The 12,484-nt window shown below is 34.6% G+C and overlaps 1 protein-coding gene across 1 annotated transcript in view; it reads right to left on the bottom strand.

The window, feature by feature from the left end:
• Nucleotides 1-12,484, bottom strand: part of NBEA (neurobeachin) — a 928,080-nt gene that overhangs the window by 669,126 nt on the left and 246,470 nt on the right. Inside the window, exon 18 of the mRNA XM_006083617.3 lies at nucleotides 2,141-2,249. Coding sequence (XP_006083679.1) covers nucleotides 2,141-2,249 — 109 coding nt within the window. The remainder of the gene's footprint in view (nucleotides 1-2,140; nucleotides 2,250-12,484) is intronic.

Raw genomic sequence — 12,484 nt, 5'->3', positions numbered from 1 at the left:
GTCCAGAAGGTCTCCCGGTCTAATTAGCATATTACTTTTTTATTAGTATAAATTAGTATAGATAGTAAATACAGTTTTATTAGACAGACACAAGCATTTTGTTCATATTGGTCATGGCTGCTTCCAAGCCACTGTTGTAGAGATGAGTAGTTGCAACAGACACTATATATCCTGCTACTATAGATTGAATGTCTGTGTCCCCCTAAAATTCATATGTTTGAACCTAACCCCCATTGTGATTGTATTAGGTGGTGGGCCTTTGGGAGGTGATTAGGATTACATATCCCTCATGTGAAGGGGTTAGGGATAGGGTAACGGTTAGGGTTCGTGCTTTTCTAAAAGAGACCCCAGAAAGCTCTCTTGCCCTTTTATGCCATGTGAGGACACACAGTGAAAAGACTGTTTGTCTTGGACTTCCTAACTTCCAGAACTAAGAGGCATAAATTTCCGTTGTGTATCAGCATCCCAGTTTATGGTATTCTCTTAAGAGCAGCCCAAATGGACTAATACAACCCCAAAGCCTAAAAATATGTTATATTATCTGTCCCTTTATCAGAACAGGTTGCTCCCCTGAACAAAGATGAACATTTTTTAATAAAAGTATTTGTGGTATATTATTAAGTGGAAAAATCAAGACACAAAACTATGTGCAGGATGATAGTTCACAAGAGGTGTGTCTGTATGTATGAGTTGAAAAAAAAGATATCGGGGGTGGCCTGGCCCTGCCTACCACCTGTGGCCCCTCCCCGCAGCCAGACCCTTCTCTGATTGCCCCCCTCACCCCGATCGGGGGTGGGTCCGGCCAGCCAACCTCCTGAGTCCCCTCCCCCTGGCAGGCCGGGCCGATCCACCCTGATCAGGGCAGGCCGGCCGGACCCCACCCATGCACAAATTAGTGCACTGGGCCTCTAGTATTAATGTAAAATTCTAGTACAATTCCATTCAGAATCTCAGCATCTGCCCTCTTCAATGTCTCTCATTTCATATTTTCATTTTTGTGAAAAAAACTGCAATGATGCGATATTGTTTTGTACATTATGACCACTGTTTTTCTGAGTTAGGAATATTATTATGAGTCTTTAATCTAGTAATATTAATATATATTGTATTAGCACAATTACAGTATACTTGCATAACAGACACAATGTTTTGCCATCTCAATCTACATTAAAATCACCCATACTCCACTGTATTTTAAAAAGGTGAGATCTGAAATCCACTTTCCTTGTTTTCAAAGAGTATATATTCACTGGTGTGTTTTTTAATGTTAGATTTAGTAATACATGTGTTAACTGAAACACTGTGATCTGCAAAGTAAAACTAAACATGAACAATCTGTAAAGAATGAATGTGACTGTTTTCCAACAAAACTACTTATGGACAGACACTGGCATTTAAATTTCAAATAATTTTTATGTTTAATAAATTATTTTCACTTTAATTATTGTCAACTACTTAAAAATATAGAAACTCCTGAGCTTGTTGCCACACAAAGATGGGTGTTGGCAGGCTACTAATCTTTGCCCTAGACAAAAGAACTAGAGACACTGAAGATCAGTTGCAGGAAAACACAATTAAGGTTAACATAAGAGAACATTCCAAATATTTTTCTAGTATTTAAAAGTAAAAACAGCTACTTTAGGAGGTAGCACATGCATTTCATAGAAAAAATGTGAATCCAACCTATATGGCCATCAGTTAGAAATGATGAAAAACATATTTTTGAATAAAATGATGAGATATAAAGTTTCTTCCAGATACCATTTTACAAATAATTCTTACCTACAATTCAAAACAGTTTTAATTCTAGGTTAAGGTAGGTAATTGCTACATATTAGGGAAAGGGGGAAAGGAGAGAACTAATATATAATACATAATGGGTATGTGGTTTATGTAAGAAAAACTCTGTGCAAAGTCAATCACCCAATCCATATTCAAAGAAATGTCCTTGGACCAACATAAAAATTGGCAAATAAATGTACATGGATATGTTTGGATATAAAATATAAAACTGCAACTGTTTATTTTCTAAAATGATTACTGGCTTTGTAGGTTAAGTGACCAACAATGGATCCTAATTCCATAGAGATTATCCACTTCATACATTTAAAAATGACATCACACATTTTAAAATTTTTACCTCATAAAGTGTGTTGTATGTAGTGACAGTCACAGTATTTGTATGCAACATCAGCCTTTCTCCGAGAAGAGTGAAAAGACTATGGGTATGCATAATTTCAACTTTTCTCCTGGAGAAAAAGAGGTGAAAAAACAAACACAACACAGTGCTATGAAACACATTGAATTTTCTATCTCATGACTTTGAGATTTTAAAAAAGTACAATCTTTAAGCAGATACACAATCATATAAGTAATAATCTTTAACTTCCACCTATAAAAAATGAATTTATAGCACAGATATTTCCTAAAATTCCAATAATACTATTTAAACATTTCTCAAATAACATATCTGTGCAAACTAAAATGTGAAATATAAAAATTATAAAATATTATATAAATGTTGACAGCTATTATTTTCAAAATTCTAATAACTATTTAGGAGTAGTTTTTATTAGTTTTAGATTTTTGGTTTCCCCTAACACAGAGACCACAGAATTTTTAAATCCTTTCTATTCAAATGGAAGTCTATAAAATAATCTATGATAAACTTAAAATTATAATTAAAAGTGAATATTCTAGCTTAAAGTGGGGATTACAAAGCCAAAATAAAATTGACAGAAGTGAAGCAGATTCATTATTGCTTGTACTCGTAGTCTGCCATTGGATTAAAAAACCAACCAACCAACCAAACAAACAAACAAACCCTTTCTATATAGTTACTAACTGTTGGCTCATTTAACTGCCCCTCTCCCCCAATCCATAATGAGGATAGAAGGCTCTATTGAAGGCATCCTAGAACACTTAGCTCTAGCTCAGGTAATCATTATAAGCTTCTCATTCACTTCACTTTCTTAAAATCCAAGTGCTGGATCTTCTTGGTTCCCAAACCAATATATTTCACTTCTTTCTTTGATTTTCCATGGTTCCCTGTTTGGATTTGGCAACTATGACATAAAAGGACTAGGTAATCGCCAATTTCTTGTTGCTTTCTTCCTAAGTCTGAGACCACAGCTATACTACAGCTAGGTGTGACCATTTAACTGAAGACTGTGAACAGGAAAGTTCACATACTCTGATTTCCTTCTTCACAAAACAAGTTTTTTTTGTTTTGTTTTTTTTTGGATGGTCATAGAAATATCTCTTGTAACAAATTCAGAGAATACGTTGGAACAGGAAAAAGTAAAAAGAAACCTATAATTCTATTAACTCAAAGATAGTTTTAAATACCAATTTATGTTATTCCAGATTACTATGAAGATGACACAAATATAATGATACACATGCAATGAAAATAATTCTGTATAAGGTAATTTGTTACTTGTGTCCTATAAATCAATATATTAAATTTTTACTGTCATTGCCTAGCCGATTTGACCCAGTGGATAGAGTGTTGGCCCATGGACTGAATGATCACCGGTTCAATTTTGGTCAAGGGCCCTTACCTCAATTGCAGGCTCAGCCCAAGTCAGGGCACATGGGGGAGGCAACCAATCAATGTGTCTTTCTCACATAGATGGTGCTCTCTCTTGGTCTCTCCCCGGCCCTTTCACTCTCTCTAAAAATCAAGGGAAATATATTCTCTAGTGAGGATTAACAACAACAAAAAACATTTTTTACTGTCATTAAATATAATTGATAATAAGAAAGTAGCATAATAATCTAGTCACTACTGTTGGCCATTTGTTATTTACAAAAATTTTGACCCAAAACTTTGTGCCTTTATTTATATTTTGGGGCATATCCACGATTATTTCCTTAGGACAAATTCCTGTAACTGAAATGATTTAGTAAAAGCTATTAGATTTAATTTTTTTTTAGACTTATCAGTTTAAAACCTCTAGAAATATGTACATTCAAACTTCCACCATCAAAGTATAGATGCATTTTATAAGCATTTCAACAATTATTAATCTTATAATAATCATGAAAGCAGTCAAAGTGATATGCAAAAAATAGAATTTTAATTTACAAGAAATGCTAACAAATGCTCACAAGTCTTTTGACCATTTACATAATTTCTAAGAACTGCCTGATGCCATCCTCTGACCATTTTTTAAATCTCTGTAATCACCTTTTTCTTACTGAGTATAAGAACTCTCATAATATAAAGGACATTACTTCACAAATAATTGACAAATATTTTCCACATTTTGAATTTCAATGGGTGTTGTTGTCTTCTAGGCAATGAGATGATTAAAGAAATATTTAAGAAATGTATATGAAACTAATTTTTAAAAATTGTGAAATTGAGGTGACTTTCTCCACCCCCAAAATATACAATTTATTTTTTTAAATATCTATGAAGTTTAAAAAAGAAATTATGAATAAAAGAGTAAAATGCTAATATATTTTGACTAAACATTTCAGTTTTGGAAATTATTGATTTCCCATTAAATTAAAAACAGACAATTAGCACTCCCACACTATATATCACCTCCCATTTTTGTGATCTACATTGCTATTTTAACATCATCAAGGTTTAAAATACTTAGATTATGTTCATGTTAACGTTGATATATATTAGTTGTTAGATCTTGGCCAATTTTAAATTCAGTTCCTTGACTTTGTCTTCATTTTTTCTGATTTCATTTACTTTTTATTTTAAATTCTTTATTGTTTAAAGTGTTTCATATGTCTCCCTTTTCCCCCACTGAGCTCTCCCCAGCCAACCCTACCCCCAAGCCTCCTAGTGTCTGTGTCCATTGGATATGCTTCTATGCATTCATACAAGTCCTTTGGCTGATGTCTTAACCCCTGCCCCCCGCCCCCGCCTTCCCTCTGAAGTTTGATGGTCTGTTAGATGCTTCTGTGTCTCTGGATCTATTTTTGTTCATCAGTTTATGTTGTTCATTATAATCCACAAATGAGTGAGAGCATGTGATATTTATGTTTCTTTGACTGGCTTATTTTGCTTAGCATAAAGCTCTCCATGGCCATCCATGCTTTTGTGAATGGTAAGTTTTTGTTTGTTTGTTTGTTTTGTTTTTGTTTTTTTGTTGTTGTTTTGTGGTGTTTTTTTTTTTTTTACAGCAGCATAGTATTCCATTGTGTAGATGTACCACAGTTTTTTAATCCACTCAACTGCTGGGTCGATTTCTGGGTTCTGCTCTGTTCCATTGGTTTATATGTCTGTTCTTATGCCAGTACCAGGCAGTTTTGAGAACATTGGCTTTGTAATATAGCTTGATATCTGGTATTGTGATCCCTCCAACTTTGTTCTTCTTTCTCAAGATTGCTGCGACTATTCAGGGTCTTTTTTTATTCCATATGAATTTTTGAAGAGTTTGTTCTAGGTCTTTGAAATATGCTGTTGGTATTTTAATCGGGATTGGATTAAATCTATAGATTGTTTTGGGTAGTATGGACATTTTAATGATGTTGATTCTACCAATCCATGAACATGAAATATTCTTCCATTTTTTTATATCTTCTTCTATCTCTTTTTTTACTTTTCTTTATTGATTAAGGTATTACATATGTGTCCTTAACCCCCCGTTGTCCCCCCCACCCCACTCATTTGCTCACGCCCCTGGTGTCTGTGTCCTTTGGTTATGCTTATATGTATGTATACAAGTCCTTTGGTTGATCTTTCCCACATTCCCCCACCCTCCCCTACCTTCCCTCTGAGGTTTGACAGTTTGATCGATGCTTCTCTATCTCTGGATCTGTTTTTGTTCATCAGTTTATGTTGTTCATTATATTCCACAAGTGAGTGAGATCATGTGATATTTATCTTTCTCCAACAGACTTATTTCACTTAGCATAATGCTCTCCAATGTCCTGTAGTTTTTTGAGTACAGGTCTTTTACTTCCTTAGTTAAGATTATTCCTATGAACCTCTAGCCAGACTCAGCAAGAAGCAAAGAGAGAGAACCCATATAAACAAAATCAGAAATGAAAGAGGCAAATAACAACAGACCCCACAGAAATATGAAGAATCGTAAAAAAATACTATGAGCAACTCTATTCCAACAAACTGCTCAACCTAGAAGAAATAGACATATTCCTAGAAAAATAAAACCTTCCAAAACTCAATCAGGAAGAATTAAAAAATCTGAATAGGCCGATAACTATGGAGGAAATTGAAGCAGTAATAAAAGAAACTTCCAACAAATAAAAGCCCTGGGCCCCATGGTTTCACAGGGGCATTTTAACAAACATTCAAAGAAGCACTAAAATCTATCCTCCTCAAACTATTCCAAAAAAATTCAAGAGAAAGGAACACTTCCAAACTCTTTCTATGAAGTCAGCATTACCATAATCCCAAAATCAGATAAAGATACTACAAAGAAAGAGAATTACAGGGCAATATCTCCAATGAACATAGATGCTAAAATCCTGAATAAAATTCTAGCAAATCGGATCCAGCATTACATTAGAAAGATCATACACCATGACCAAGTGGGATTTATTCCAGGAATGCAAGGATGGTACAACATTCGCAAATCAATAAGCATGGTACATCACATAAACAAACTGAGAGAGAAAAATCACATACTCATATCAATTGATGCAGAAAAAGCATTTGATAAATCCAATACCCCTTCTTGATAAAAATTCTCAGCAAAGTGGGAATAGAGGAATCATAGCTCAAGATAATAAAAGCCTTATATGACAAACCTACAGCCAACATCATACTCAATGGGCAAAACCTAAAACCAATTCCCCTCAGAACAGGTACAAAACAGGGATGCCCACTCTTACCACTCCTGTTTGACATAGTACTAGAAGTGCTAGCCAAAGCAATGACACAAGAAGAAAAAATAAAAGGCATACAAATTGGAAAAGAAGAAGTAAAACTGTCATTATTGACAGGATAGTGTACATAGAAAACCCTAAAGTCTTCATCGAAAAACTACTAGAGTTAATAAATGAATTCGGCAAAGTAGCAGGATACAAAATTAACACTCAGAAATCTATGGCTTTTTTATACACCAATAATGAACTCACAGAAAGAGAAACAAACAAACAAAAACCCCATTTATCATTGTTTTCATTCGTTTGACACATCTCTCAAATGAATCGATGTCATTCAAGAAGAAATCAAGAAGTCTGTCTTCCACCGTAACCGGTTTGGCTCAGTGGATAGAGCATCGGCCTGAGGACTGAAAGGTCCCAGGTTCGATTCTGGTCAAGGGCATGTACCTTGGTTGCGGGCACATCCCCAGTGGGGGGTGTGTAGGAGGCAGCTGGTCAATGTTTCTCTCTCATCGATGTTTCTGACTCTCTATCCCTCTCCCTTCCTCTCTGTAAAAAATCAATAAAATATATTTTAAAAAAAAAAGAAGTCTGTCTTCTGAATTTTGACAGAAGCATGTAACATTCTTGGGTCACATGTTCTCTTAGAACTTGTAGAAATTTAATTAATCCTTTGGCATTGAATTTAACTATAGAGAAGTCTAAGGCCTGTCCATGTTTAAGCAGATGATGGTGCCTTCCTTTCTTTTCTAGATCAGCGGTCGTCAACCGGTGGTCCGTAGACCACTGGTGGTCCATGAGGTCTAAAAGGTTGGCGACTGCCCTAACCAGTTTGGCTCAGTGGATAGAGCATCGGCCTGCGGACTCAAGGGTCCCAGGTTTGATTCCAGTCAAGGGCATGTACATTGGTTGTGGGCACATACCCAGTGGGGAGTGTGCAGGAGGCAGCTGATCGATGTTTCTCTCTAATCGATGTTTCTAACTCTCTATCCCTATCCCTTCATCTATGTAAAAAATCAATAAAGTATATTTAAAAAAATAAAATAAAATAAAAGGTTGGCAACTGCTGGTCTAGATTATAATAGGTATTCTTCTTTTATCTCTAAACTTCAATATATATATTGTGTTCAGTACTGATCATTCTATTTCTCATTTTCCTAGATCATGTGCTTTTCCTATACACAAGTGAGTTCTTTATTATATGGGAGTACTTTCTGTATCATTTGTCTGGTTCTCCTCTCCAGAGACTCCAGTTATCTTTAGATACACTGTCCTCTGTTTCTCATTGGCTCAACAGCATGTTTTATTAACTCTTCAGGTTCCTGTTCATCTCATTTTGTTACTAGCTTACCTTTCAGAGCTCACTGCATTTATATTCTTAAAATTTATTTTATAAGTCAAAACATTATTACCTCTTTTTCTTATTATATGTGTTTTCTGGATTAAATTATTCAGTCCTTTTTCTCTCTCATATTTGTAATGATTTCTCTACCATATTTTTTCATCTTATTTATGCTTATCCTATATAATAAAAGGCTAATATGCAAATCGACCAAACAACAGAATGACCAGTCGCTATGATGCACACTGACCACCAGGGGGCAGACACTCAATGCAGGAGCTGTCCCCTGGTGGTCAGTGCACTACCACAGGGGGAGCACTGCTCAGCCAGAAGCCGGGTTCACAGCTGGAGAGCACAGCAGCGGTGGCAGGAGTCCCTTCCGCCTCTGCAGCAGCGCGCTAAGGATGTCCGACTGCCAGCTGAGGCCCAACATCCCCCTAGGGCTCCTGGACTGTGAAAGGGTGCAGGCTGGGCTGAGGGCCCCCCAACCCCCAGTTCACAAATTTCATGCACCGGACCTCTAGTATATTTTATGTTATAGTATTTATTCTTAATTCTTATATAATTTGTGTACCTCTGATCTTCCTGTTCTAAGCATTTCCTGTTGTATTTTATTCTGGGTTCTGAAGTTTTTCATTGGATAGAAAGAGAACAACTGAGACTGTGTACAGATTTTATTAGAGCATTAGTACCACTCTTTATTCTGAGACAATTTAAAAAAATATTCTCTACTACAATTAAGTCTACTTAAGGGGCTATACCTCATTCTGACAAAGAAATTATCTTAGGCTTTGGATTGATCCCCATATTTGATATAGAAAATCTTGGAATTTCAAATTTCATCACAGAATGTCAGCCATAGTTGTTCCTTCTCCATGCCTCTCCCAGCAACTATTTCCACCCACCCAAATTTAGAAGCAAAATAAAATAGGAATACTTAATAAGTTCCTATCACTCCATTTTAGGAGAAATCTAGGAATTCTATTGATTATGCAGGCATAGGAATAGGGTAAGGATACACATGAAGTCATATATGAAAAATCTTCTGGTTTTTCTTTAGCTGGGCATTGCTTTAAGTGATGCAGCCTTACTTTGGCTGTATCTGACTTGTTATTTATTTATTTGAGGGAGAAGTATCTATTTTATTATTTACTATTTACTTCATTAGGTTTGGATAAGAGAAATTCTTTCATCTCATCTTTCAAATTGATCTGGAAGTCTACAATTCGAAATGTTTATATTCTCTGTTGTTTGTTTCTTAGTTTTTTTGGGGGGGATACTGGGATATGTGGGGTGAAGAGAGAGGAGACATGGTTTGGTGTATGACTCTTCTGTACTTCCTATGTCCAATTCAGAAACTAAAGAATTTTCCACTGTAAATTATTGGTTAAGTCATGTTCCCAGTATCTAAGCATACATGTATTAATTAGTATATGTTCCTGGGCTTGCTATTTACCTCTGTTTTATTATTTGCCTTGGTATAAAGTCTATTAGACTTATCACAACAGAATGTGATCATTCTATGTCACATTTTCCTAGATCATGTGCTTTCCCTAAATACATTTTTAAATCTTTCATTGACATTTTAACTCATTTGTTCATCTGAGTTAACTTTATAGAAGTTTTGAAAAGCTATAATAAAACAAAGTTTTTTTCTAAAACTGAGTCATGTTAACTAGTTAATTCATTATAATCTGTCTTAAAATAACTGAGTCTTTCCATTAACGTACATGATATTGTTCTTCATTTACTATAGTTATTAAGTCTTCTTCATGGTTTTCAGAAAAAAATTTATTTATTTTTCAATTTATTTTCTAATAAATTGAAAATAGCATGTTAGGCTACTGTTTGATATATTATTATTCTATACTAAAATCATTACTTAGTCAACTATTAGACTCTATTATGATTTTTAATCTTCAATATATTAGAACAATTGGAAGATTGAAGTTTTAACCTACATTTCCACAACTTTTTACTTTGAGGCTAAAATTGAAAAAAGCTGTATGAATTCAATAATATCTATCAATAATTACAGGTAAATCTGTATCAGTAATTACAGGGAAACTGTACCAAAACACAACTATGAATTAAGGAATGACAAGATAGGACTTGAAATATCAGTGCTGATTACTAGTGAAGCAAAAAAAGGATATACATTTACCTTGTTTATTAATACTTTGGTATTACTCTTTCCACCTTTTATTTGATGAAAATAGCATGTATATGTATGGAGAAGCCATAAAATAACCATTTAAAATATTTGGAACAAAATGACTTTATTACTAGGAACTAAAAGCTGACATTTTCTATGTTGCCAAAAAGTAACATATTTTCTTATAATTTTATAATCTTTCCTATAATTTTAAAATTTCTTCATTCTACATTTTATTTTTTTAAATCTTTATTGTTGAAAGTATTACATGTCCCTTGTTTCTCCCCATTAACCTCTTCCAGCCCCACTGCCGTCCCTCACCCAAGTCCTTCACCACCCTATCATTTGTGTGCATGGGTTATGCATATGTGCATACAAGTTCATTAGTTGATCTCTTCCTACCCACCCTATCTCGCTTGCCTTCTTTCTGAGGTTTGACAGTCTGTTTGATGCTTCTATGTTTCTGGATCAATCTTTGTTCATCAGTTTCTTTATTAAATTCCACATATGAGTGAGATCATGTAATACTTATCTTTCTCTGACTGGCTTATTTTGATTAGCATAACATTCTCCATGTTTATCCATGCTGTAGCAAATGGTAAGAGCTCTTTCTTTTTCACAGCAGCATAGTATTCCATTGTGTAAATGTACCACAATTTTTTAATCAACTCATCTGATGATGGGCACTTAGGCTGTTTTCAAATCTTAACTTGTAAATTGTGCTGCTATAATATAGGGGTGCATATATTCTTTCTGATTTGTGTTTCTGATTTCCTGGGGTATATTCCTAGGAGTAAGATGACTGGGTCAAATGAAAGTTCCATTTTTAATTTTCTGAGGAAACTCAATACTGTTTTCCACAGAGGCTGCACTAGTCTAAATTCCCACCAAGAGTATACTAGTCTTCCATTTTATCCACATCCTTGCCAACACTTGTCATTTGTTGATGATAGCCATTCTAACAGGTGTGAGCTGGTACCTCATTGTAGTTTTGATTTGCATCACTCAGATCATTAGTGCCTGAGCATTTTTTCATATGCCTCTTGGTCTTCTGTATTTTTACTTTGGAGAAGTGTCTATTTAGGTCCTTTGCCCGTTTTTTAATTGGATGTTTGTATTTCTTTTAAGTTTTATGAATACCCTATAAATTTTGGAGATTAACCCATTATTGCATATCATTGGCAAGTATGTTTTCTCATGCAGTAGGCTCTCTTGTTATTTTGTCTCTGGTTTCTTTTGCTGTGCAGAAGCTTTTTATTTTGATGTAGTACCATTTGTTTACCTTCTCCTTAGTTTCCATTGTCCTAGGAAATGTATCGGTAAACATATTGCTATGAGAGATGTCTGAGATTTTGCTGCCTATCGTTTTTTCTAAGATTTTTATGGTTTCCTGTCTAAATTGGAGAACATGTTATCTTAATTAAGTATGGAAAATTTTTGTCCATTTTATTGGTTACTTAAAAAAAATTACAGTAGCCCTGACTGGTGTGGCTCAGTTGGTTGAGTGTCATCCAAAGCAATTCTGGGTCAGGGCACATGCTCAGGTTGCAGGTTAGATACCCATTAAATATATTTTTAAAAAATGTAACATTGAATATACATCTACTAAGTTCTATGAACACATACTCAACTTTTCTATACCATTGGTCCAATTTCTATTCAATTGATCCAATTCTGAAAAAGTTATACTGTCTATACTGTCACCATACTTTTTTTTCATATTTTAAAAGTTTAAATAAATGGTAAAATTACTCCACATCCTTTTGCTAATTGTATTACTGCTTCATATTAGGTTTGCAAAAGTTAACTTTTGGGAATTAATTTCCAAAGCTGAATATATCCAATTGTATGAGGATACCTAATTGATTTGTTAGCCTATTGATATTCTTTTGTTATTTCCAATTTTCATTATTGCCAACAATGCTGCATTGAACTTTTATGTATACATATGAGAGTTTCTCTATATTAAAGAGATAATTACTAAGTCTTAGAGCAGTGGTTCTCAACCTTCCTAATGCCGCGACCCTTTAATACAGTTCCTCATGTTGTGGTGACCCCCAATTTCATTGTTACAAATGGGACATAATTAAAGCATAGTGATTAATCACAAAAACAATATGTAATTATATATGTGTTTTCCGATGGTCTTAGACGACCCCTGTGAATGG

Source organism: Myotis lucifugus, unplaced genomic scaffold, assembly GCF_000147115.1.
Source record: "Myotis lucifugus unplaced genomic scaffold, Myoluc2.0 scaffold_7, whole genome shotgun sequence".
Lineage (NCBI taxonomy): Eukaryota > Metazoa > Chordata > Mammalia > Chiroptera > Vespertilionidae > Myotis > Myotis lucifugus.
Note: the sequence above shows the minus strand (reverse complement) of the source record. Positions and strands in the feature narration are given on the sequence as shown.